The 25,421-nt window shown below is 37.8% G+C and overlaps 1 protein-coding gene across 6 annotated transcripts; it reads left to right on the forward strand.

The window, feature by feature from the left end:
- The first annotated feature begins 3,072 nt into the window (after positions 1-3,072).
- LOC113680843 (DNA (cytosine-5)-methyltransferase 3A) lies at positions 3,073-25,378 on the forward strand. 6 transcript variants are annotated; one of them, XM_089181987.1, is made up of 22 exons: positions 3,562-3,664; positions 4,666-4,752; positions 9,701-9,910; positions 10,584-10,745; positions 11,304-11,405; positions 12,563-12,791; positions 13,553-13,678; positions 14,163-14,204; positions 15,739-15,818; positions 15,941-15,988; positions 16,452-16,516; positions 17,203-17,257; positions 18,686-18,811; positions 19,703-19,787; positions 20,422-20,498; positions 20,854-20,922; positions 21,102-21,192; positions 21,696-21,844; positions 22,244-22,329; positions 22,788-22,863; positions 23,237-23,370; positions 24,665-25,378. In XM_089181987.1, exons 2-22 carry the CDS (start codon positions 4,747-4,749, stop codon positions 24,807-24,809), a joined length of 2,163 nt encoding a protein of 720 aa, XP_089038113.1. In that variant the 5' UTR covers positions 3,562-3,664; positions 4,666-4,746; the 3' UTR covers positions 24,810-25,378. The 6 variants fall into 6 exon arrangements, with proteins under 6 accessions (XP_089038114.1, XP_089038113.1, XP_089038115.1 ...); XM_089181989.1 differs by having other exon boundaries at positions 3,601-3,664; positions 4,686-4,752; XM_089181988.1 differs by lacking the exon at positions 4,666-4,752 and having other exon boundaries at positions 3,073-3,664.
- The last annotated feature ends 43 nt before the right edge of the window (positions 25,379-25,421 follow it).

Genomic DNA, 25,421 nt, shown 5'->3' on the forward strand with positions numbered 1-25,421 from the left:
ATGGGAGAAACACCAAGATTCAGTATCAAGCTGCACTAACCAGAGTACAAATAACGCGAAAATTAAGTACGAATATTCAACAAATGTTTAACAATTATTTCAGGAGATGGTAAATAGGCAGTGAGGCACGTAGCGCCGAGTTGGCTGTAACCAATAATCTCGTATCCAACACGCGCTCATGGAATAATTGTTTTATTAATTAAGTCTTATTAAATCCTGAACGTTTGGAATATTTGGAGCCTTTTTCAGCTCTGAAACAATTTGTGCAATGCATTTCCATATAAGGTGACTCGGAATAAGAGCCGATAACCGGAGTTGAAAACTATTAAGTATCACGTTCATCGCATGGGGCTGAGTAAAATGAAGGATTCTTTTCAGGCATGCTTTCAGCGCGAGTCACGAAGCCACAATTAAGGGGAATTTCTACGACTTCTGAAAACACGAGTGATATCAATCCTTAATTATACAAGGAACCAAGCGATTGCTTGTTTATAGTACAAAAGGAAAATTTTTTTTTTATAATGAAGATCAACAACGCACGTTTCGTAGGAAGCCATTTCAGTGTCCAACTACCGTCGATGAACAGTAGAACGCACGGATCAGCTGAATGAAATTCTAATTTTGTATATCAACGTCAAAGCAATGAAAGCAACCCTGATGATAAACATTCCTCATCAATTAAATTTAGCATGTTTGCTACGTACTAAAACCCGAAACAAACGAAACAAGTGAAACACGCGAAACGACCAAAACTAAACAACTGTTATGACCAAAAAAAAACTATCACAACGATCGAGACGAGAGAGATTGGAATGTCGCAGTTAAATGTAGATTGCACTGCAGATGTTCTCTCGCATTTACAGCTTTTAAATGTTAAGGCCGTCTCACGAAACCTTTTTTCCACCACGCGAGCAGTTTAAAACTCAGACGGCACGTTGAAGAGGTTCGCATGGCAACACGGTAGTTTCGGATTATTTAAGCTTTTCGCGGGAAAATTAAGCCATTCTACGTCGGTCAGTCTTAGGTTCGACCACTTTCTTTTTCTTTTTTTTTTGATGTGATTTTTTTTACAACTCTTTATAAAATATCACTGCTTTCATTGAATTTTCTTTGTGATTAGTAGTGTAACTAAGTTTATTTTAGTTATCCTTTCCTCGGAGTATAGTGCTGCTGCATTAGACGAGGAATACGTTTCCACATATTTTTTGGCCACTTCTAAAGAGTAGTTTTTTAGTGATTTTTCGTATCTGGCGTAGCACAGTCTATTTTTGTATAACCCTTCAGTTTTAGTGAATACTTGCAGTACATTGCAGATTGTAGTAGGATGTGTAGACTGCAAGACTGGCTGACTCATCCTAAATAAACTTTCACATTGAATACCTCGCCTGAGTGTGGTCAGAATAAAAGTAATTCTTCCCTCTATACAGTTAATACGCCATTTTCAAGTAATTGCTTATTTTGCACTGTTAAAAAAAAGCTTGTTTAACCAGTAGGGTGCGCCTGCTACGCCTCTTTATCTGGTTCGCTTTTACATCTTAATAAAGAATGCGGACAAAATCTCTAGGCTTGTCAAAATACAGGACAGCTCGTAAAAGCCCTCAGCGTTACTACACACCAAACCTCCAATAAGATATAAAAAAGTTTAATGTTTCTAAGCAGTCAATAACTGTTTTCGTCAAAAGAGCGTTTAAATGGATGAATGATGGCTTTTACGGCTGACGGCTACAATTTTGGCAAATTTACGGTTACATCTCTTTCTCTATTATACATTTGGAGTTGAAAAGACAGAAATGTTCTTATGCTCTTCTTTTTCTCTCAAAAATCATATTTGTAGATACTGGCACTCCATTAGGCGTCACATGCCTATACAGTTGTTATAGAGAAGTATTCCAAGGGTTTCATCTCGGTTTGAACCATATTGAAGCGGGATAATTCGATTATTTTTAACCAGTGAAATTTTGTATCAGTTCCTGTCGCCGTTGGAAACACATCCTGCAAGGAATTTTTTTTCATCGTTTAATATACTGTAATATTATGTCAACGACTTGGATAATTGCGCAACGTTTCCACGATCGATTAGTTCCGTTCATTACCATGGTCGGAAAAATTAAACCAACATAATTTTGGACATGATGTGCCGATCATTTCGAAGCTTCAACATCCCCTCCCACACTGGTGACCCACGGGCATTTGATCGTCGTCCATACCGGAGGGGGGGGGATTTAGACCTTGGCTGGCTGGAATGGAGAATTTGAACCATAAGTGTCAAATCTTTCCAACGGAATACAAGTGTTATATCTTTTTAACATGGGGATTTTTGAAGGTAAACAATTCACTTTCACAAGCGAATGACTGCGAAGAAAAGGGAAAAGGTCAGTAAGGCTTTTTCAATGTGTAGAAAGTTACGGCCACTGGATTTTCGTTTTATGAAAAATCTGAGCGGTGCATCCAAACACAATTTTTGACCTGATGGGGGGTAGGGTCAGGAATTTGGACAAGCCAATCTTCAAAAGTTCAAATACCCGGGGGTTGCTCAGGGGGGGATGTTGAAACTTCGAATGCTACAGTCAGAGCATCGAACGTAATGCTGACATAATGACTAAACCTCCTAGAATTTCCCTCGATGTTGCCGTCTAACAAGAGATAAATTCTGCAGCCTGATAAATGTCAAGAGTGACCTTGTTTTTCTCGCTTGTTCTTTAATAATTATTTCCAGTTATTCTTAGCAAGTTTCACCTGATAGTAGTAGGAATAGGGGGGGGGGGGTAAGTTGGGGCATCTTAACGGCTATTATCATATATAATTGAATTGGCATTGTAAAAAATTTTGAGGATAATTTTCGCTATAATGCCATGGTTCAAGGAGTGACACTCAAAAGCACGATGCTCGAATTTGCGAGCATAAGTTATCTGACGCTACTTATGACGTTTTGATGCGCTTAAAGGTCAGTAATAGGTGAACGGAAGTAAGAGGTGTCATAATGCGGAACCTAGCATTTGCATATCTACAACTTGGGTTACCTGTGCTTCTTGGTTGTCCTTTTTGCCTTTTTCACGATCGGTGCTCAGTTATAATCAGTGATCAGATCAGATTACTACCCACAGTATGGCGGTAAGTATAATTCATTGGAAACGTCTATGCCCATGATTTTTTTTATTATTATTTTATTTTTATTTCAGTTTTTTAAATTAAGGTTTCCTCGACGCCTTACGCCAAGCCGATGGCTATCGAGAGATACGATAATTGAATTGCCCCGTGAGGTAGATCAGGAGAAGACCACTATCGAAACGAGACAAATATGACACCCCTGGGCATTCATTTTATAATTATTGGCTGTTTTTTATGGTTTAATCTTTTTCTCTATTATACATTTGGAGTTGAAAAGACAGAAATGTTCTTATGCTCTTCTTTTACACTCAAAACATGATGCTCGAATTTGCGAGCATAAGTTATCTGACGCTATTTATGACGTTTTGACGCGCTTAATGGTCAGTAATAAGTGAGCGGAAGTTAGAGGTGTCATATCGCGCAACTTAGCATTTGCATATATACAACTTGGGTTACCTGTGCTTCTAGGTTATCCTTTTTGTCAGCAGATATTTAGGCACGATCGGTGCTCACTTATAATCAGTGATCAGATCAGATTGCTGCCCACAGTATGGCGGTAAGTATAATTCATTGGAAACTTCTATACCCGTGATTTTTTTAATGTGTTATTTTTAATTCAGTTTTTTAAACTAAGGTTTCCTCCACGCCTTACGCCAAGCCGATGGCTGTCGAGAGATACGATAATTGAATTGTCCTGTGAGGTAGATCAGGAGGAGACCACTATCGAACGAGACAAATATGACACCCCTGGGCATTCATTTTATAGTTATTGACTGTTTTGTATATTATTGTTGGTCGTTTCGGTCGTTTTGTTTGGTCGGTAGGTTTGTTTCGTTTCGATCGTTTCGTTCTGGTCGTTTCGTTGGTTTCGCTTGTTTTGTTTCGTTTTGCTCACGGTTTCGTTTAATATTTCTAAATTTTGGTTATTGTACGGGGCAATTACCGAAATCAATGAAAAATGCCCTATATCTCAGTCAATCGGCATATAAATAATTGTTCCCTCTATACAGTTAATACGCCATTTTCAAATAATTGCTTATTTTGCACTGTTAAAAAAAAAGCTTGTTTAACCAGTAGGGTGCGCCTGCTACGCCTCTTTATCTGGTTCGCTTTTACATTTAAATAAAGAATGCGGATAAAATCTTTAGGCTTGTCAAAATACGGGACAGCTCGTAAAAGCCCTCAGCGTTACTACATACCAAACGTCTAATAAGATATAAAAATATAGTGCTTTTAAGCAGTCAGTAATTGTTTTCGTCAAAAGAGCGTTTAAATGGATCAGTGATGGCTTTTACGGCTGACGGCTACAATTTTGGCAAATTTACGGTTACATCTCTTTCTCTATTAGACATTTGAAGTTGAAAAGACAGAAATGTTCTTATGCTCTTCTTTTACACTCAAAACATGATGCTCGAATTTGCAAGCATAAGTTATCTGACGCTACTTATGACGTTTTGACGCGCTTAAAGGTCAGTAATAGGTGAACGGAAGTTAGAGGTGTCATAATGCGCAACTTAGTATTTGCATATATACAACTTGGGTGACCTGTGCTTGTAGGTTATCCTTTTTGCCGGCAGGGATTTATCACGATCGGTGCTCAGTTATAATCAGTGATCAGATCAGATTACTACCCACAGTATGGCGGTAAGTATAATTCATTGGAAACGTCTATGCCCATGATTTTTTTTGTTATTTTATTTTTATTTCAGTTTTTTAAATTAAGGTTTCCTCGACGCCTTACGCCAAGCCGATGGCTGTTGAGAGATACGATAGTTGAATTGCCCCGTGAGGTAGATCAGGAGAAGACCACTATCGAAACGAGACAAATATGACACCCCTGGGCATTCATTTTATAGTTATTGACTGTTTTGTATATTATTTTCGGTCGTTTTTTTTTGGTCGGTAGCTTTTTTTTCGCTTCGATCGTTTTGTTCTGGTCGTTTCGTTGGTTTCGCTTGTTTTGTTTCGTTTTGCTCACGGTTTCGTTTAATGTTTCTAAATTTGGTTATTGCACGGGGCAATTACCAAAATCAATGAAAAATGCCCTATATCTCAGCCAATCGGCATATAAGAAATTCTTCCCTCAATACAGTTAATACGCCATTTTCCAACAGTTGCTTATTTTGCACTGTTAAAAAAAAAGCTTGTTTAACCAGTAGTGTACGCTTGCTACGGCTCTTTATCTGGTTCGCTTTTACATCTCAATAAAGAATGGTCAAAAAATCTTTAAGCTTGTCAAAATACGGGACAGCTCGTAAAAGCACCCAGCGTTACTACCCACCAAACGTCCAATAAGATATAAAAAAAATATAGTGTTCCTAAGCAGTCAGTAATTGTTTTCGTCAAAAGAGCGTTTAAATGGATCAGTGATGGCTTTTACGGCTGACGGCTACAATTTTGGCAAATTTACGGTTACATCTCTTTCTCTATTATACATTTGGAGTTGAAAAGACAGAAATGTTCTTATGCTCTTCTTTTTCTCTCGAAAATCATATTTGTAGATACTGGCACTCCATTAGGCGTCACATGCCTATACAGTTGTTATAGAGAAGTATTCCAAGGTTCATCTCGGTTTGAACCATATGGAAGCGGGATAATTCGATTATTTTGAACCAGTGAATTTTTGTATCAGTTACTGTTGCCGTTGGAAACACATCCTGCAAGGAATTTTTTTTCATCGTTTAAAGTACTGTAATATTATGTCAACGACTTGGATAATTGCGCAAAGTTTCCACGATCGACTAGTTCCTTTCATTACCGTGGTCGGATAAATTAGACCAACATAATTTTGGGCATGATGCGCCGATCACTTCAAAGCTTCAACATCCTCCCCCCCACTGGTAACTATAACATGGGGGTGATTAAGGGTAAACAATTCCCTTTCAAAAGCGAATGACTGCGAAGAAAAGGGAAAGGTCAGTAAGGCTTTGTCAATGTGTAGAAAATCACGGCCACTGGATTTTCGTTTTACGAAAAATCTGAGCGGTGCATCTAAACACAATTTTTGACCTGATGGGGGGTAGGGTCAGGAATTTGGACAAGCCAATCTTCAAAAGTTCAAATACCCAGGGGTTGCTCAGGGGGGGATGTTGAAACTTCGAATGCTACAGTCAGAGCATCGAACGTAATGCTGACATAATGACTAAACCTCCTAGAATTTCCCTCGATGTTGCCGTCTAACAAGAGATAAATTCTGCAGCCTGATAAATGTCAAGAGTGACCTTGTTTTTCTCGCTTGTTCTTTAATAATTATTTCCAGTTATTCTTAGCAAGTTTCACTTGATAGTAGTAGGAATAAGGGGGTGTAGTTTGAGACATCTTAACGGCTATCATCATGAATAATGGAATTAAGCATCATGAAAAATTTTGAGCATAATTTTCGGTATAATGTCACGGTTCAAGGGGCGACACTCAAAAACATGATGCTCGAATTTGCGAGAATAAGTTATCTGACGCTACTTATGATGTTTTGACGCGCTTGAAGGTTGGTAATAAGTGAGCGGAAGTAAGAGGTGTCATATTGCGCAACTTAGCATTTGCATATCTACAACTTGGGTTACCTGTGCTTCTTGGTTGTCCTTTTTGCCAGCAGGGATTTAGGCACGATCGGTGCTCACTTACATTCAGTGATCAGATCAGATTGCTGCCCACAGCATGGCGGTAAGTGCCTTCAGTTTGATTATTCCGGTGGAGCAGTCTTTGTTTCAGTTGTGTGGTTAGATCAATAAACTTTGTCACGTTTATTTGTCACTAGCTGTGGACACTATTCAAAGACAAAGCATGCTCGAGTTTATGCAAATAAGCGATAAGGCTTGTTGGTATCAGCTGTTTCTTGCAGAGATAACACGACAATGACGGTTTGTTTTTATAGCGTTATTTAATTGGGTAATCTTAACGAAAGATTTATGTCAATCGCTACTCATGTCATTTCCTAGCCAAAGTCAAAAATGGTCGTTAGAAGTGACTGTTCTGGGTCGAAGGAGCTGAAACAAATTGTGGAAAGTGGAGTCTAAGTAGATCGCGAATATCGTTACCAATTTGATCAGTTACACGCGCGTACATTTTGGAGAAGATTATTTTGAAGCTTATTTGTACAAAACAAAGCAAAGATGTAATCTCCGTACCATGAAATACTATGTAAGAAGTGAATGAGTAGCACAATCAGTCTTGGTGAATATGGAGATTGACTCCTTAGGCATGCGACAGAAAGCTATTTTTGGCATCTTTCCACAATTATGTAAATGATAGCTATTGTAGTCTGACAATATCGAAACCACACTGTTCAGTGTCCAAGTACTGTAGAAGTGATTTTGAAATGTTCACTTTATGTCATGAGCATATGCAGGGTTGAGTAAATTTGCTCGACACGAATGAAAAAGCATAATATTTCGAATACAAACAAACATAAATAATTAGGTTCGAAATTGCGAGATTTCATCAATCAAATGGGAGGTGTACGAGTGAATTGGACAACTTGGAAAGTGCATGAAAGGTAATTTTCTTGTAACTCGCACTGAAATTTGAAGGTTTCGTGGTTCTGGCTTACTGTTGAGAACCTCGATTCGTCTACGATAGCAAGCTGACTGTGAACTTCAAATCAGTTTTTGACTGTACAAAGGAGCAGAGTTCATTTGATATGAGGAAGAACCGCAGACCTACCAGTTTTTTGGATTGGACATGTTTTCCGTTATTCAAAGATAACTTTTGTCAAGTCTCCTGTGTAGCAAGAGAGAACGCGAAATATTCAATAACTAATTAACCAAATTTAAGTTGTTGATCGGTGAAAAAATTTACCACATACATAGTGATATAATGATATTGACAATGAAAATTACAATAACAATGACCAGAGAAACAGCAGAGGCAGTAACAATAACAATGACAGTGACAGTGACATTTACAGTGACAGTAAGAGGGAGAATGGTGAATGAAGACAAGGAGAGGAATGATCACAATTACAATGATTACTTTAAGACAGAGAAACAACAGAGAGAAGCTGAGAGCACATACCAAAAATACATGTATGTTGACTTAAAATTATTGATGAACAATCCTTATAAACAAACTTCAAGTAGAAGAGAAGTACAGTGCATATGATGAAAACATAAGTTTAATTCATTACTTCAAGGTATGGCATATCAAAGTTGTACTTCACATTTCTTAAAGATATTTTTCACTCTTCAGTCTGGTCCATTTTGATTCACTAAATACATCAAATCTCACAAGAATAAACATGAGATAAAATTATGTGAAACTTACCCAAATTTGTGATGACATAAATGACAAAGGTAATCAGGATAACAATAACAGAGACTGTGAAAGTGATGGCGACAATGAAAGTGACAAAGACAGCAATAGTGACACTCACAGGGACAATAAGAGAGACCATGACACCGACAGTGACTACAACAGAGGCAATGACATTGACAGTGACAGATACATTGACAGTGACAGACACAATGATACTGACAGTGACAGACACAATGACACTGACAATCACAGATGCAATGACACTGACAGTGACAGACACAATGACAGTGACAGACACACTGACACTGACAGTGACTACAACAGAGACAGTGTTACTGACAGTGACAACACAGAAACAGCAAAACCAACATTTTAATGATAATGATAATGAAAGTATTAGTGACCTGTTTGTTACAAGGATAATGTCATTAGCAATGACAGGAACAATGTTAATGATTAATATTACCCATGGTATCCACATTGGTGAGGTGGTTTTCAGAAGCAATCTCCCTTATCAACTTTCTTTTCTTGCCATTAGAAAATTATTTAATTGTTATGCATCCCCTTTGGAGAATTTGGAGCTGTTCATATCTCTTCCCTTTTTTGCATGCTCAGAGAACTTTGTTTGGTAAATGAATTTGGAATGGGAAATTCAGCTGATTGTGTAATCAAATATGAAATCTTGCCCCAAGAAATATCCTCATTTATCTGTAAGAAGTAAATTAAAATTCCAAAAGATGAAAGTATTTAAAGGAGTGATGTGTTTGTTGTGGCTTTTCTAGATAATTCATATATGTACTCAATTGTACTCAAAGATGAAATTTACATAAACAGCAAATTGGAACAATTTTTTGGAATGCCTGAACTCATAGAAAGATTACATCAAATATACATCAAAAGCATGAAAATTACCAAAAATTTTAAAATTCAAATTTGTGTAAGTTCCTTCAAGAGTCACAGTTTTATTTCCACCATTTGTAATGGCTTTTTAATTAAGAACACTCACACATCACCAGCTTGGCTGTGGCTGATTTTTATGCTGGTCATGAACAGAACTCCTCCATTACATTACTTTAAATGATAAAAAGAAAATTCCTTGCTGGATGTGTTCCAGACAGTCACAGTGTTATTTCCTCCATTTGTAATGGTTTTTTGAGAACACTCGCACATCATGATCACTAGATATGGCCATAGATGATCTTTTAAGCTCTCAAAGATATGAGCTAAGAGCTTTGAAGATATTCAAATTTCCTCCAATCCACTTTACAATGGACTTATTACACAGGGCAGTTGAAGGATTTCTTTCCTGTCACTTTTTCACAAATCTTTTGTGCCTTTACAGTCAACCCCCAGCAACTCAGACACAGTCAAACAAGGTACCATGACAAAAAAGATACGAGCCAAGAGAAAGCTGAACTTTTCAGCCTCAGATTACAGAAGTAAGAAAAAGTTTCGCCTGAAAAGTGATCTCATGATACCTGTCACTCCTCTTCAACTAAAAAAGGGTCACACACCAACTTCCAGTGATAAGGAGACAGCCAATCATGAAGAGGTAAATAACTGATGTGAATCAATGTCCGTATCTGAGTAACTGCACACCTACCCCTCCCCTAGCTCAAAATTAACCCTAACTTGTTATCAGTTGACTGCTGTTTATTAAGGGGAGGGGCAAGTGCACAGCTGCTCAGATACTGACATTGATCTAAAATGATCTTCAAATAGTCTTGTAGGTTTGCATAATGAAGTTAATGCTTTGTTGAATGTTAAAAGAACCAGGAATTTACGTGGACACTGAGACAAATTTAGTAGGAAAATTATCAGACAAAACTTTTGAACTATCTGTGGTCCTTTTTAATCTCTTCACTCTTAAGGTCTTATTTATTTAATAATTCTCCTTACTATCAGTGATACAATTCTTATCATGTATGTTTGGAGAATTTGGTATTGGATCAACTGATAATCTCCTAATTGATATTTTTCTTTATGATCATCACTTATCTGCTTGTTATTGTATTTATAATGTTTATAATGTAAGGAGAAATTCTGTTTTGGTCACTCATTAGAGTTAATATGTTAAAATAATAGCTCTTATATTTCTTTTGTTGAGAGTGACTGCTTGTAGGAAAAAAGCAATTGTTTCCTGACTATTTGCCTAAAATTTCTCCATACAAGTTTTATTTAAGGTCTGAGATTTACTAGGTTACAAAGTATTTGATATCTCGCAGGTAGAACCAGTCAAATATCTCATTGGGCAGTTGATCTGGGGCAGATTGAAAGGATTTGACTGGTGGCCTGGGCGAGTTATTTCCAATATTGAAGCACAAAAGTCCCCAGCTGTAGAAGGTTCTTATTGGATCAAGTGGTTTGGAGATAACAAAATATCAATGGTTTGTTATAGTTTATTTAGTGTCAGCTCCAAAGCTAATACCAAAGTGATGACATCAGCCAATAAGAGTGATGGGTTAACATTGCAAGGAAGCTCAAACTGCTAAGTAGTTGTTGATCTGTTGGTTTAGAGTAGGAAGAGCTGTTATGTTTCCAATCCCAGTTAAAGAGTGTTAACAGACATGCAGCAAAACCAAATACACACATTTTTTCATTACCATCATTTATTTACTGGTTGAGCCCCATCTTGTTTAGTTTGTTTGGAGACAGATCTTACACCCTGCTTTATGTTCTCTTGGTATTATAATAAGAGATTTGGGATATTAAGGTTAGGGAAAATGGTGCCAAGAATGCACTATTAGTCAGTGAACTTACAAAGAGCCCAAACAAATTGACTGATCATGTGGGTTCTAGCTCTTTATTAATTTTGCACATTCAGTTGGAAAGAGAAATACTTAAGTTGGTTTCTTTATCATCTCATTGTAAAGTCTTAAAATGCAAGTAACCAAAGATGTATATTTATTACAATAACAGGCCAGACTTTTTTATTTATTTTGTAGCTTCCTGTTGTATGTTTACGGCCACTTTACGAGTTCAAAGAGAGTTTTCACCTATCAAGGATGAGAGGTCTTTATAAGACAGCCATCGTTACCAGCTTAGAGGTACCTGCTATTATTTATTATTGATGCTTTTCATTTTCATAGGTATGGCTTTATCTGTCCATATATCAGTCAGTCAGTCTGTTTATATGTCAGTTAAGGATTAAGTCAGTGGACTGTTGGTTCATATATCAGTCAGTAAGTCGGTGGACTGTTGGTACATATGTCAGTCAGTCAGTCAGTCTTTCTGCTGATATATCAGTCAGTAAGTCAGTGATCAGGACTGTCTGTCTGTATTTCAGTTAGTGAGTCACTGGACTGACTATCCAGATATCAGTGAGTCACTGGACCAACTGTCCAGATGTTAGTCAGTCAGTGGACTGCTTGTCTATATGTTGGTCTGTCTGATACCAGTCAGTCAGACTGTCTACCTGTATTTTAGGGGTAGTTTGTTCTTATATCAGTCAGTCAATAAGTGAGAAGGGTGTCAGTCCAAATGTTAGTCAGTCAGGCTGTCTGTTGATATGTCTATCTGTCTGTCTGTCTGTCTGTCTATCTGTATTTGTTTTTTTTTTATATGAGTCAGTTAGTCTGTCAGTCATTAATTCAGTTGTTCAATTCTTTTTCCCAAGAACTCACCCCCCCCCCAAAAAAACTGTATAGTCATTGTATGAAATCTCTTTGCAGAACAGGACCTTTTGAAAAAACCTTTTTTGGTTTTTGGGAAAATCCTTGGTATAGAATAAATATAAATAAATGAAGCTCTTAGCAATCTTCACTCAACTTGCCCATGGTAATGATTCACTTTAGCCCCTGGGGCACTTATTTACTTTTGGTTCCTCAAGAGAGGGAGCTTATTTAAGACAGGATGCTTATTAGGGATGGGGAACTTATTTCTTTTTTTAGAAAGAGCAGACTATGCAAAACAAAACTTTAATGTTTATTATTTTGAAAAAATCCAGAAGACTGGAAAACATATTTGTTGTCCCTTGATCCTTCTTGGCTAGGGTTGACCAGCCAAGCAATCACCACACAATTTGAAACAAGATTATTTGTTTGAAGGAAATGTGCTCTCACATGAACATAGTATAGTTGAGAGACTAAGATGGAGATTAAAACAAACATGAAATTTGAGGGAGGCTCTTGATAGAAAGGGGGTCTTATTGGAACAAGGGTGCTGAATCAAATCATTATGGTATGTAACATTTTTTTTTCACTAGATAGCAGCAAAAAGATGTGGTAAAGTGTTCTCTAAGAGCAGCAAACAAGAAAAGTCAAAGAAAGGGAAGAGAGGAGGCAGCTCTAGACCAGGAAAGAAGGCTGAACCAAACGCTGAGATGGAGAGAGAGGATGAACAACTTAGTGAAAAAAAGAAAATTGAAATAATGGTGCAGTGGGCATTAAATGGGTTTGAGCCAAGTGGCCCTGAAGGGTTTGCACCAAGTGAAGGTAAATCAGAACTACTCATGACTGTGTTTACATGGTCAGACATGACCTAATCACAGTTATTAACAATGGAAAGTATTGAGTAGTCTTGGTTTTTGGAAGTAAGGTTGCTAAATCATTTAGGCACACTGGAGAAGCTGGATTTGAAATCTGGATGCCATAGGCAACAAATCATTCATTGTTCCTCTTAACAGTCTAAACACATTCATCATGTCCTGTATTTAACTATAGTGAGTTTGCATTCTACTCATTATGTCTAAGACATGTTTTTTAACTTTGCTGTATCAATCTCATTCTTTTAGAGCATTGGCCATTCTTTGAGATCATGAAATCAGTAGTTAGCCTTTTACACTTCAAACCTTTTTAAGTGCATTCTATGGAGCACTGATTCTCAGTCAATGGCATGTAACCTTTCAACTAAAAAGTTCTGTTGTATGCACAAATTCTATGACAGAAAATTAACCTTTAGTATATTCTTAAACCAGGTGATTGTCGTAAAGTTTGGATTTGTATAAATGCTTGAGATGAAGAGGGAATGATTGCTTGATTTTCTTCTAGAGCAAATTGTTTCCTAGTCATAATTCAGTAAACAGTGTTGCTGGGTATTTTGCATGCTTCTGTTGTACTAGTTAGATTAGTTAATAGTAGGTAAATGATGTTACAATTAGAGAAATCAAGGATTAAAATGGTGTGACAATTCATGTTTGAAAATTTATTGAACAGAATTGTATCTGTCACTGAAAGTAGTATTTCTCAACCCCTAGAGGATATGGTAGACACTCCAGTACCACTAAATGAAATGGATCTGACGTCAGAGGAAATGACTGCTGATCAAAAGGCACGCTTTGGTAAACCAATCAATGAACCAAACCTGGCAGAAAATATCAAAGGTAAAAATTATCCTTTCCCCAAATGACTCAGTCAATCATGTGAATAATAGTCTTTTTTGCAGGTGGTGTTGACCAAGTGGCTTCATCCAAGTGTATTGTAAATACACCAGCAAAAGTAATTGTGATTTTTTTGCAGGCTAACTGGCTCTTCACAGACATGCAATAAACTTTAAATTATCTCTTTTTTTAGAGCTTTACTTTTTCTTAACATTGAGAGTGTTGCTCAGGTTTAAATACAGCTTGCACATGTCAGGAATAATTGAATCGTTTTAATTTGAGACCATGATATTACATAAACAACCTTTATTTTTTCACTGATTGAATCTGATCGACCATGGTCCTTGTTACATGCATTCACCATGATAGAAAAAGATGTAAGTGCTAGAAAGCAACATCATGAAAATTGTATTTTATGAATTCTGGATTATTAAAATTTATCATAATAGATGATAAAATAAATATAATGTATGTATAAATTTTTTAGCTCTGTTTGATGCAGTAGCAGATGGAAAAAAGAAAATTTCAGGTTAGAGTGTTGCCTAATATGAAACTAATTTTCTTTGCTAAGGTTTGTTCAGTAATAAAAGATGTTGACAACAATTGGGAAAAACAAATTGTCAACAGTGGGTCAGCAAGTCAAGGATTTATTCAGTGATGATGGTGGTGGATAATCTATCAGATATCAGTCACAGTGAGCTAGTCAGGCAGTCAATTCGAAGTAATTTGTCAACCAGCTGGTCAGTTTGGTAATCAGCCCACAACTTGTTGTTGGTTAGTCAGTCAGTCAACAGCCCATAACATGTCTTCTGTTGGTTTGTTAGGCAGTCAGTCAGTAAGTTAATCAGTTAGTTATCAGACCATCAGACAATCAGTCAGTCAATTAGTCAGTCATTCTTTTGGTCAGTCAGTAAGTCAGTCTGCAGTCAGCCTATCATGGCTTCTGTTGGTCAGTCAGTCAGTCAGTTGGTCAGTCAGTCAGTCAGTCAGTCAGTCAGTTTGTCAGTTAGTTAGTTAGTGGTGGTAAGTTTCTAAAGAAACCATGGTGCTGTGTCGATGGGAGAATATAACAGGATAATTTAGGGTTATCAACTGAGTTGATAACATAAATTGGCCACCTTAAAGAGTTTAAAGGCTGATGTTTTGAGTGCTGTTAGCCCTTTGTCAAGGCAATTGCTCTGATGAAGGGCTAATGCTTGAAACATCAGCCTTTAAACTCTTTAATGTGGCCAATTTATGTTATCAACTCAGTTGATAACACTAAATTATCCAGTCAGTTAGGTAGTCAGTCAGTCAATCATTCAGTCAGTCAGTTAGTCAGTCAGTCAATCATTCAGTCAGTCAGTTAGTCAGTCAGTCAATCATTCAGTCAGTCAGTTAGTCAATCAGTCAGTCAGTTAGTCAGTCAGTCAATCATTCAGTCAGTCAGTTAGTCAATCAGTCAGTCAGTTAGTCAATCAGTCAGTCAGTTAGTCAGTCAGTCAATCATTCAGTCAGTCAGTTAGTCAGTCAGTTAGTCAGTCAGTCAGTCAGTCAGTCAGTCAAATGAATAAAGGGGTAAGTTTCTAAAGAAACTGGTGCTGCGTTGGTGGGAGAGTATAGCAGGTTATTTAGTGTTAACAACTGGGTTGAAAACGTAAATTAGCCACCGTAAAGGGTAAAAAAGCTGACGTTTTGAGCGTTAGCCCTTCGTCAGAGCAATTGACGAAGGGCTCTGACGAAGGGCTAACGCTCGAAACGTCAGCTTTTTTACCCTTTACGGTGGCTAATTTACGTTTTCAACCCAGTTGTTAACACTAAATAACCTGCAGTCAGTCAGTCAGTCAGTCAGTCAGTCAATCAGTCATACAGTCAGTCAGTCATACAGTCAGTCAGTCAGTTGGTTCACAGCTCTGCAGTCAATCAGTCATTGTTAATCAGTCAGTCATCATACTCTCAGTCAGTCAATCATTCAGTAATAAGTCATTCAGTAAGTTTGGTAGTGATCCATTTTAAGCTAGACACTTTTCATCACCTTTTTTTAAGTTACGAAATGGTATTTTCTTTGTGTTGCTGTTGTGTAGGTATCTGTCTTGCATGTGGTGATGATAGAGTTTTCACTGAACATCCATTGTTTGAGGGAGGTCTGTGTAAAGAATGTAAGGTACCACAAACTTTTTAAATGATAATTATAACCTACTTTAATATTTAAGTGTGTAATTTCATGTATATCATGTGTTGAGGACTTGTGGTGATTTTAAAATGAATCCTAATTATGTCTTTTAGACTTCTTTCTTGGAAAATGTTTATCTATATGATGAAGATGGTTCTCAGGTAAGTAAAGTGTGTACTGATGGCTTAATTTATTCTTTATTTTATGATTACCTAGTTGTCACCCTTCTAAACTCTAAAAATAACTTTAAAGGTTGGATGCATTTAATTGGAAAATATCAGACTTTTCTGCTGACCTGCTTAATTATTCTCAGATGTAGTTCATGACATTTTCTGTGGTTAAAAGTTATTGTCATATCTTGTGAAACATGTCAGTGTAGTTGATTACAGGCTACAAAGCAGTTTTTTGAGTGTTAACCATCTTGTGGAGCTACAGAGGGCAAGATGAAGGGTTAACAGTCAAAAAATTACTTTTCCAGAATTTTTCTACCGTCAGTTGAACTACCTTTTTCAACTGCTTGTCAATAATTCACTTTCCCAACAATGTACATAGCACATTACCTTTAAAAGAACTGAATTATTAGTTAACATTACTTTGCTCATTAACCTTGCACTTTGATGTCAGATGTATTGCACAATCTGTGGAGATGGCAAGGAAGTTTTCATGTGTGATAACACTGGCTGCTTCAGGTAAACGTTTGTACAAATCGTGGGCAGTATTCTTGAGACATTTCTTGAATAATGAGAACAAGTTACGTTGTAACAGGGAGGAAGGGAATCACTTAGCCCCCGCAGGCTCCTCATTATGTATTGCCCCTTGCCTGTGTGTGGATGAAGGACACAGTTAATGTGGGTTGAAGGGATGATTTACACAAGCAAGGACTAAATCAAAATACATCTTAAATTGAATTGAATACAGGTGTAACTTGAAGACTCTTTTTCAGGACTCATAACTTTCCAGCCTCATTAAACCGATATATTTATTAGTAAATTATAATAATTTAGTATTAGCAACTGAGTTGATAACGTAAATAGGCCATCGTAAAGAGTTTCAAAGCTGACGTCTCGAGCGGTAGCCACTCGCTCTGGTAAGGGGCTAATGCTCGAAACGTCAGCTCAAAACTCTTTACGGTGGCCGATTTACGTTATCAACTCAGTTGATAATACTAAATTACCCTGTTGTACTCAGTCTCCCACGGAAACAGCACCACAGTTTCCCTAGAAACTTACCCCCGTTTGTATTTGTAAAATTAGTTTTTTCACAAACTAGACTTCGGTCACTTGACTAACAAACAACTCACCACCGTCCTGAAAGGCTACCCTCACTTGTATGATTAGATCACTTGATTATAAATTTACTCAATTGACTTTTTCAGGTCATACTGTAGTCTCTGTATAGGGATGTTATGTGGTAGAAGTGCAGTCAAAGAGGTGAGTGAATTTAAGCACTGTAATTTGCGGACGATTACCCATGAGAAATCTGTTCATTTTATCAGTAAACAACTACTTTTGCTATGAGTAATACTAAGGCACTGGTTTATGTGACAATATTACATGACAATCTACCTTTTGTTCACTTGCTTTTTGCTTTCTATGCGTCAAAAAATTACCACATGCATTACGACTAATATACTCTCTTTTATGTATAAGCACTTTTCGTATAGCTTGTAAGCAAGCCCTGAGTATAAGTACTGCGGCGATAACAAATAGTAAAAATAAATTGTCCAGAAATGGTTCAAAAAATGTCTGAAGAAATGGTCCAAAAAATGGTCCAAAAATGGCCCAAGGTTCCATTGGTCCAGTTCAATTTCATCCATTACTATGTAATATGTAATCGAGCAGCATGCTCGAGGGACTAAAATAGACGATTCCATGATCCGAAACTGGCGAAAAAAAAAAGATGCTGTGGCAAAACAACCAAAAGGTCAGCGTACGGGAATCGTAAAATTTCCCGCATTGGAAACGACCTTAACAGAGTGGATTGTCAATCAGAGAGAATGTAGCCGTGCAGTTACTATCGTCATGATTTGACCTAAGGCGAGAGAGTTAGCAAAACAGATGAATGTTGCTGATTTTGTCGGTGGTCAGAGCTGGTATATCAGATTTGACGGTCAGAGCGTGAGGAAGACCCTGCGGTACTATTATTAACCAAAACTATAACAAAATTCTCGAACGTGATTGGTCGTCACAAGCCCGATTTGAGCAGTGTGCGTCATGTGCGCGCGTTTTTGTCACACATTTCGCCGAGTTCACTGTTGCTGTTTTTTTGTGAAAACGTATGGCCGATGTCTAGTTTCTTTCTCAAATTTGACACAGTGTTGATGAATTGGTAACAGAACTTCGTTTCGTCCAATTCTGTCTGTAATCACGCTCGTGATTAACAAATCGGTCTCCCCCTCAGCAGTCGTCCGATTTTTTTTTTTAATCACTCGTAGGATGGCAGACCGAATTGGACTCCGCTCAGTCCTATAACCATTATAAATATGGACATCTGTTGAGTTGAATGTTTTCTTTATATTCCCTGACAATGCCATAGAACGGCGAAAGCTTAGAATAAAAAAGAAATACTGTATTTCAAGTCCTCAGTTGACTCGTCCATAAAATCATCAACACGTTACTGAAGGACAACGTGAAACGATTACAAGAAATATGGTTTGTTACTCTGTCGAGAAAAAAAAACGGTCAGTTGCAGAAACACCCAACTACACGCAGTTACGAAAATTAATTTATGGTGTTGTGGTTTGCTTGCATGTCTTGATAATTCCAGACATTTAAGATGTTCATAGTTTTGTGAGTTAATTCTAATCACAGTCCAATCTCACTTAGATTTTAAAAACTGTCTTCTTTCTTCTTGTGTAGATTGCCGCAGCTGACAATTGGGTGTGTTACATGTGTTCAGGAGGGTGTCAAGGACTTATCAGGCCCCGACACAACTGGTCTGCTAAACTGCAAGAGTTCTTTATGAACGACAAAGAGCACGATTTTGTAAGAAACCTTTCGTAGGTCTACTAAAAGATTTACTTTGTGAAGTTCACTGGAGTGGTGTTAAGTATTTTATGAATAAGAACGAGTCGTGTTATTTATTGCCCGGAATTCGGGGGGGGGGGGGGATTGCGTGGTTTTTATTAGGACTCGTGAGGGGATCAGTCGTGGCCATCAGTGTATAAAGGGGAGACTACAAAAAAGTGACTGCGAATGAACTTCTAATGAGATGGGGATCTTAAAAATGTTACAGAACCTCATGGGGGGGGGGGGGGTGGGTCAAGGAAATCTTATCGTGACATAAGCAAAACCCTCCACCCCACCCTCCTGAGCGATCAATAATGATTGTTACCTTGATGAAAGTAACGTGTATTATACTTGACCAAACACCGCGCAGGGAGGCGCAAAGGCTGATTAGATCTTGCAAATGGTGTTAAGAAATTCGGAACTGAAAAAAGCGAGACCTCGATCTAAGTAGTTTTTATTTTAGCACCTGCAGGTCGCAACGAGTTATGAGGCATTGCTTTTTCTAAAAAGTCAGTTAGGAGGATGGAAAGAATCACCTTTTCTTTGTTCACCCATGTTTATGCGTCGATCGATTTCAAGCTTCAACGTTTCGCGTAGTCAATGTGGGTCAATGGGTAGAAATCACGGAGGCTGATTTTGCCTTTAACGAAATTACTGACCATCAAATCTGACATTTGGCAAGGGCATTTGAACACAATTTAAGGCCAGGGATTGGGGAGGATTTGAACGAACCATTCTTCAAAAAGTTTAAATACCTGGGGGGGGATGTTGAAACTTTGAATTGATCAGCGCATTAATGACTGCTGTGTGAGTTAGGTTTAACTATTGACCCATTATTTGTGAATAATATTCTTCCTCTTTTTGCAGAAACAGCCATATATTTTCCCAGCAGTTCCCCCGGAAGAGCGCAGACCAATTCGAGTCTTGTCGCTGTTTGATGGAATAGCTTCTGGTTAGTATTCCACGTAACTAAATATGAACAATGGATTGCATCATTTTTTGCCCGCTATGCCCTGTGATTGGCTGGAAATCTCACTTCCAGCTCCCCTCTCAACCTGTCAGATATAACATTCCCATTGCGACATGCTGACTTGCACCCGCGACATGGTGATGACTTGGATCATGAGCGATTCTCTCAAAAATTTCTCTTATGTGTTGGAAGTTTATCCTGTCTAATTTAAACCGGTTTTTTCTTTTACTCATGTACAGTGTGTGTTCAATACTGCGAATACTTATAGTTTTACAAAGCGTTTTGTCTTTTTCCGCCCATTGTCCCTCTACAAAGACGACGAACTGAAGAATCACGGTCTTTCTGATTTTTCAAATGAGAGTCTGACACACCTTCAACAAACCACTTGTCCTTAACCTTTAAACTCACGAGATATGAATTATAACTTTCCCTTTTCAGCTTTTATACAATTCCTTGTATTTTAGTTAAGAGAATTTGGTATCATATCAAGATAACAACCTTGAGCTGATAAGTTTCTCTCTTCTCATTGTCATCGTATGGAGAAGTTGCGTATTAATCACGTCAGAAGATCAAAGTGTTGAGAGCATCAATGTATTGATTTTATTCGCCCTTACAGGTTTCCAAGCCTTGAAAGAACTTGGTGTTGAAATCGAAGTGTACTACGCATCTGAAATCGATGAACAAGCCATACAGGTTGGTAAAAACGAACTCTACATAACCAGCTATTTTGCTTAATGTTTGCTCATGTTTTCACGGCAGAGAAGGGGTACATGAAGAGAAAACCTCACAAACAACGCGGTGGAAATTTCTGTGACAGTCGATGATCAATGTGCTAAAATGCTCTCACGAGTCTTCTTCTCTGAAATTACCTTTCTATTTGGTTCTGTTTTATTAATGTTCAGCCCTGAATCCAGATTCGAAATTTTTGCGATACTGACACGAAGTGGTTCAAAATATTTCATATAATCAGCATAACTGTAAACAGGGGAAAGAAGAATAAATTTTTTTAAGTATCAAGTTTAGTCACTTGTATTTTCGCGCTTTCTAGGTGGCCAAGGTGCAGCATGGAGATAAGATCCAGCATGTTGGTGACATCACGCAAATCTCCAGAGATGAGGTGTGCGCATTTTCTTGTAGTTGTTATTGGACTTTGCGTCTTTCTATTTTTTTGTCCATTTTTCTTTTGTGTGTTCTTTGTTTCACGGTTCTTTGGTTTTGTTTTTGTTTCCTACCTGACTGATTCCGTCAGACTCTGCTAGATGTTGCTCATTTGATTTCCATGTGTAATGTTTTAAGATTGAAGAACTTGGACCATTTGACTTTGTGTTTGGAGGAAGTCCATGTAATGATCTTTCCATCGCAAACCCAGTGAGACGAGGAATTTGTGGTAGGTTAAGGGAGTTACTGGTTCTTTTGTAAGGTTTACTGCAGCATATTATCCTTGTGTCATTCGTAAAATTTCTTTCTACCTAAAGGCTAGCTTGACAAATCGCAAATAACGTTTCCGATACGCGTTTATTGGAAATTTCAGATACCAGTGAATTGCAGGTCTTACACAGCAATTATTACTTCTTAGGGTATTTAACCGTTTGACCTGTAAGAGTGACTGGCATCTATTTTTCCTAAAATGTCACCCCTGAATCACATGTTACGGTCACAAGAATAAGATAAATTATCAGTTACTAATGAAGCTCCTGATTGTTGAACAAATTCTACGTTTCAACACCTTAGGAAATTTATAGAGAACAATATGGAGAATATGCAACTAATAAACTAATGTTTGGGTGTTAAGGGTTAGGGTTTTTTGTTCGTTTATTTTCCCGTGTTGAAATAATGTCACCATCCTGCTTGCAAGTTAAGTGTATTCTATTTCTTCTTTTTCTCATCTAGAGGGAACTGGCCGTCTGTTCTTTGACTTTTTTCGGCTCCTTCAATTCGTAAGACCTAAGTCAGATATGGAGAGACCTTTCTTTTGGCTTTTTGAAAATGTCGTTGGCATGAGAGCAGATGACAAGAAGATTATTTCAAGATTTCTAGAGGTGGGAACTGTTTAAATTGTTTAACTATACACACATAATATTTTGTCCCTCAAATCATAGGTTTCAAATTTTCTCTTTCCGTCTCTGTAAAAAGGCCAGGTTTGTGACATACTACTATTTAACATGTTGATTCCCTTTAGTGATCTGAGTTTAATTGTGGAAGCTTTTCTAAGCCGAGTTATCCTTTTTCTAAGGCGGGATTATTACTTCAGAATCAAGAGTTATATTTAAGGAGTTAATCTTGGATTCACCCTTGGTCAATCGTGTTTCGAGTCGTTCGGTCCTACAGTACAATGTGCAGTAACCAATCAGTGCTGGTGAGCTACTCAGACTATCTTAGTTTGACTGGAGTTCAGATTAAATGCAGTTGTCAAACAGAATTTTGTTTCTTTATGGCAGTGTAATCCAGTGGTAGTGGACGCCAAAGAGATCTCTCCTGCTCACAGAGCTCGTTATTTCTGGGGAAATCTGCCCGGAATGAACAGGTGATTCATTTGTACTGTAGCTCTTACGTACTGTACTTTTTCATGTCTTCAGTATTAATATAGTGTTCTATATAGCAATTGAAGCGAAAGAAAACTTGAGCTGAGTGTAACGGAACTGTTTGAAATTTGTCGCAAGTTTGTATTGGACATAAAACATTTGTTTCGACATTATTAGCTTCTTTTCCAACACATGTTCATGCCGTAAAGCCGTAAATGATTCTGAGGATGGAACACGAATCTAATTCCGCTTCTGGGAAAGACAAACATCCTCAAATAAACACAGTGATTATGGAGAGAACTTGCTCAGTGCGAGGGCTCTTAGATTCATCTAGTGTATCAGTGAACCACTGTTATGAAAAACTTATTCATTTATGTTCAAGTCAGCAAGATAGTTAGTGAATAGGCATGAAGCTGAGGTCCTATGTTTAGTGCATACGTTTGTGACTTTGATTTCACAGGCCAACAGTGCCTTTACCCGGTGATAAGCTTTGCTTGCAGGATTGTCTAGAACCAAACTGTGGAAGGCAGGCCAAGGTAAGGCAACAACTACCAAAAAATAGTTGTAAATTATGCGTGTTTCAACAACAACAAATCTTTTTTGTTCAGCAAAATGGTATCAAAATGAAACGAAAAAAAATCGTTTTATAATGAACAAGTAATCAATATTCGAGCTTCGAGGCGAGAGGAACTGTGAGATTTTCGAGTTAGTCCCTGTCCAATTAAAGTCAGTTTTTATTTAAAGAAAATTCAAAAAATTAAGAGAGAGCAGTAAGAGAGAAAGAAACCAAAGTTAATAGATAATGTAGTATTACTTAGTACGACAGATAGTATAATTTCTACTCAATTTACTTCTTGGTGAGCGATCCAGCTGCTTAAAAGCAGTTTTTTTAATCTTGTAATTTTTTAGTTCACTAAAGTACAAACTCTGACTACCAATGCCAACTCTATGCTTCAAACCAAGAAAGGTCTGTTTCCAGTTCAGTATACAGGAGCAGATGGACAGCGGAAGGAAGATGTACTTTGGATCACGGAGATGGAGAGGTAATCATTACGGCCACGAGACAGAAATGAAACATTTTTTGTTCCTTTTACCCCTGCGAAATAGAGTGCTCAACCAAAGAGTGATTTCCTTCAAACGGCAATTTTTCACTCGTTGGCACACAGCATGCAGTGCACTGTGATTGAGTGTTGTTAAGAGAATATGGTGAATCGAGTTGTCTTGATGTCCTAAATCTAAAAGTAAAGCTACATTTTTGGCCATTCAGAACAAAGGTAAATATTACAATCAGCCAATGATTATTCAAACAAAGAAAAACAAACCGCCCCAAGTACGGGACAACGCGAAAGCGCGGGTCAAAATTGAAATCATGCAGTTTTTTCGATTGCTTTTCTCAATGGTTATGACTGGTTGACCTTGAGAATTACGGCGGATATATATATATAGATATATATAGCACAAGTGGTAATAACTTCCTCTGTAAACCAAAATATCTCGATTGGCCTCATGATTTACTTTGTCTGGTCCAAAAATGCACGCGAACAGGAGTTTAGGCTCAGCTGCTACACAAGGTATAATCATATTCAAATCAGTTCATTTCTATGTACCTTGTACCCAGTTAGAGGCTAGTCTTGCTTTGAAGAAACGACGGATTAGGAAACTTGGATAGGCGAGAAATTTCCTATGTCAACCACACCTTCTATTGTTTGATTTCTTAGTCAACTGTGCTTGTGATAATCTTTGATTCACCGGGGAAACTTTCGCAACCGTGGTCTAGTTAGCTTTTCTTGTTGAAAATTGAAAAAGAAAACTCGTTTTACTAGAAATGAGTGAGTGGAAATCCATCGATTCCCGGTTGGTGCCTCATTCGCGAGTAATTTTGAGCGACCAAGACTCTAAGAAGATTTAAAAGAAACAATTGGAGGTCGTTGCCATGGCAAATATAGCAGTTTGTTGTTATTCCACGTGTGCTTTAGTGTCGAAAGTTTTCCAGCCTTCATCAGACTATCCTTACCCAGGAAACTACTTTACACTATTTACTATTCCCTTCGGCTAAACCCAATTGGTTTCTCGTTACCTAAGCTACACCCGAGCCAATTGACCCATTCGGCGCGAATTCCTTCCAGTGTTCATAATATGACATGCGTATTTGTACGCCTAATGGATGGGATCACATACTCATGGATGAGAAAGCCACTATGTGGGTAAAGCGCACAATACTCACAACTGGAAATTTCTGGACTCAGAGTCTAACACGCTGATCAGGATGACATTGCGTCCTCCGCTACTAATTGCGCTTTAAAAATAGAACTTCTTTGCTTTCCATCTTGGCTTTAGGTTGTTTGGTTTACCATCGCATTACACCGACGTCAGTAACATGGGGCGCTCACAGAGACAGCGGCTGTTAGGGAAGTCTTGGAGTGTTCCTGTAATACGGCATCTTCTGTCTCCTTTAAAGGAATACTTTAAGTGTGAAGCGTGAAATGCTTATATGACGTGACCGATGCATACGCAGCTAGTTGTGTCCGAAAGTGAAAACGGCCAGTTTTTTTTGTATGTGGTATATTTGTCCCTCGTTTATTGGACTATTTTAATATTCTTCTATTTTAATATTCTTGTAATTCAAGGTTAGTTCTTTCGTATGCAAAAACACCCGTTCCCGTTTTTTTTTCAGTCTGCAAGGAAAGAAACGAAAACAAAACACAGATATGAACGTCTTTTTTAATTTGATGCTTTAGGTAACTCTTGTAAATTTGCTGAATACTAAGTGGAATCCTCCATGTTGCCCTTGGTGGTCACAGCGTAAGGTGCTCACAGCGTAAGGTGCTCAGGACCACCAGTGTAGTAGGGCGATCTCTGTTTGGTTACTAGTTAGACTACGATCGTCACGTTACGTTCTGGTCCAATTGATCGTGCGTCTTTTAATAAAGTTTGTGTTGGGGGTGGGGGGTGGTGTTGCAGGTGTACTATATTCTCCTGGGGTGATAGGCTTAACAAACTTATTGTTTGTTCTAATATTCTAAGAGGAAACAAATAAAAACATCCATCATATCTAGCGTTCGTTTTCTTAGAGTTAGTCTTGTTCTGGGATCGA

This window comes from Pocillopora damicornis, chromosome 9 (assembly GCF_964200805.1).
Source record: "Pocillopora damicornis chromosome 9, jaPocDami1.2, whole genome shotgun sequence".
Classification (NCBI taxonomy): domain Eukaryota; kingdom Metazoa; phylum Cnidaria; class Anthozoa; order Scleractinia; family Pocilloporidae; genus Pocillopora; species Pocillopora damicornis.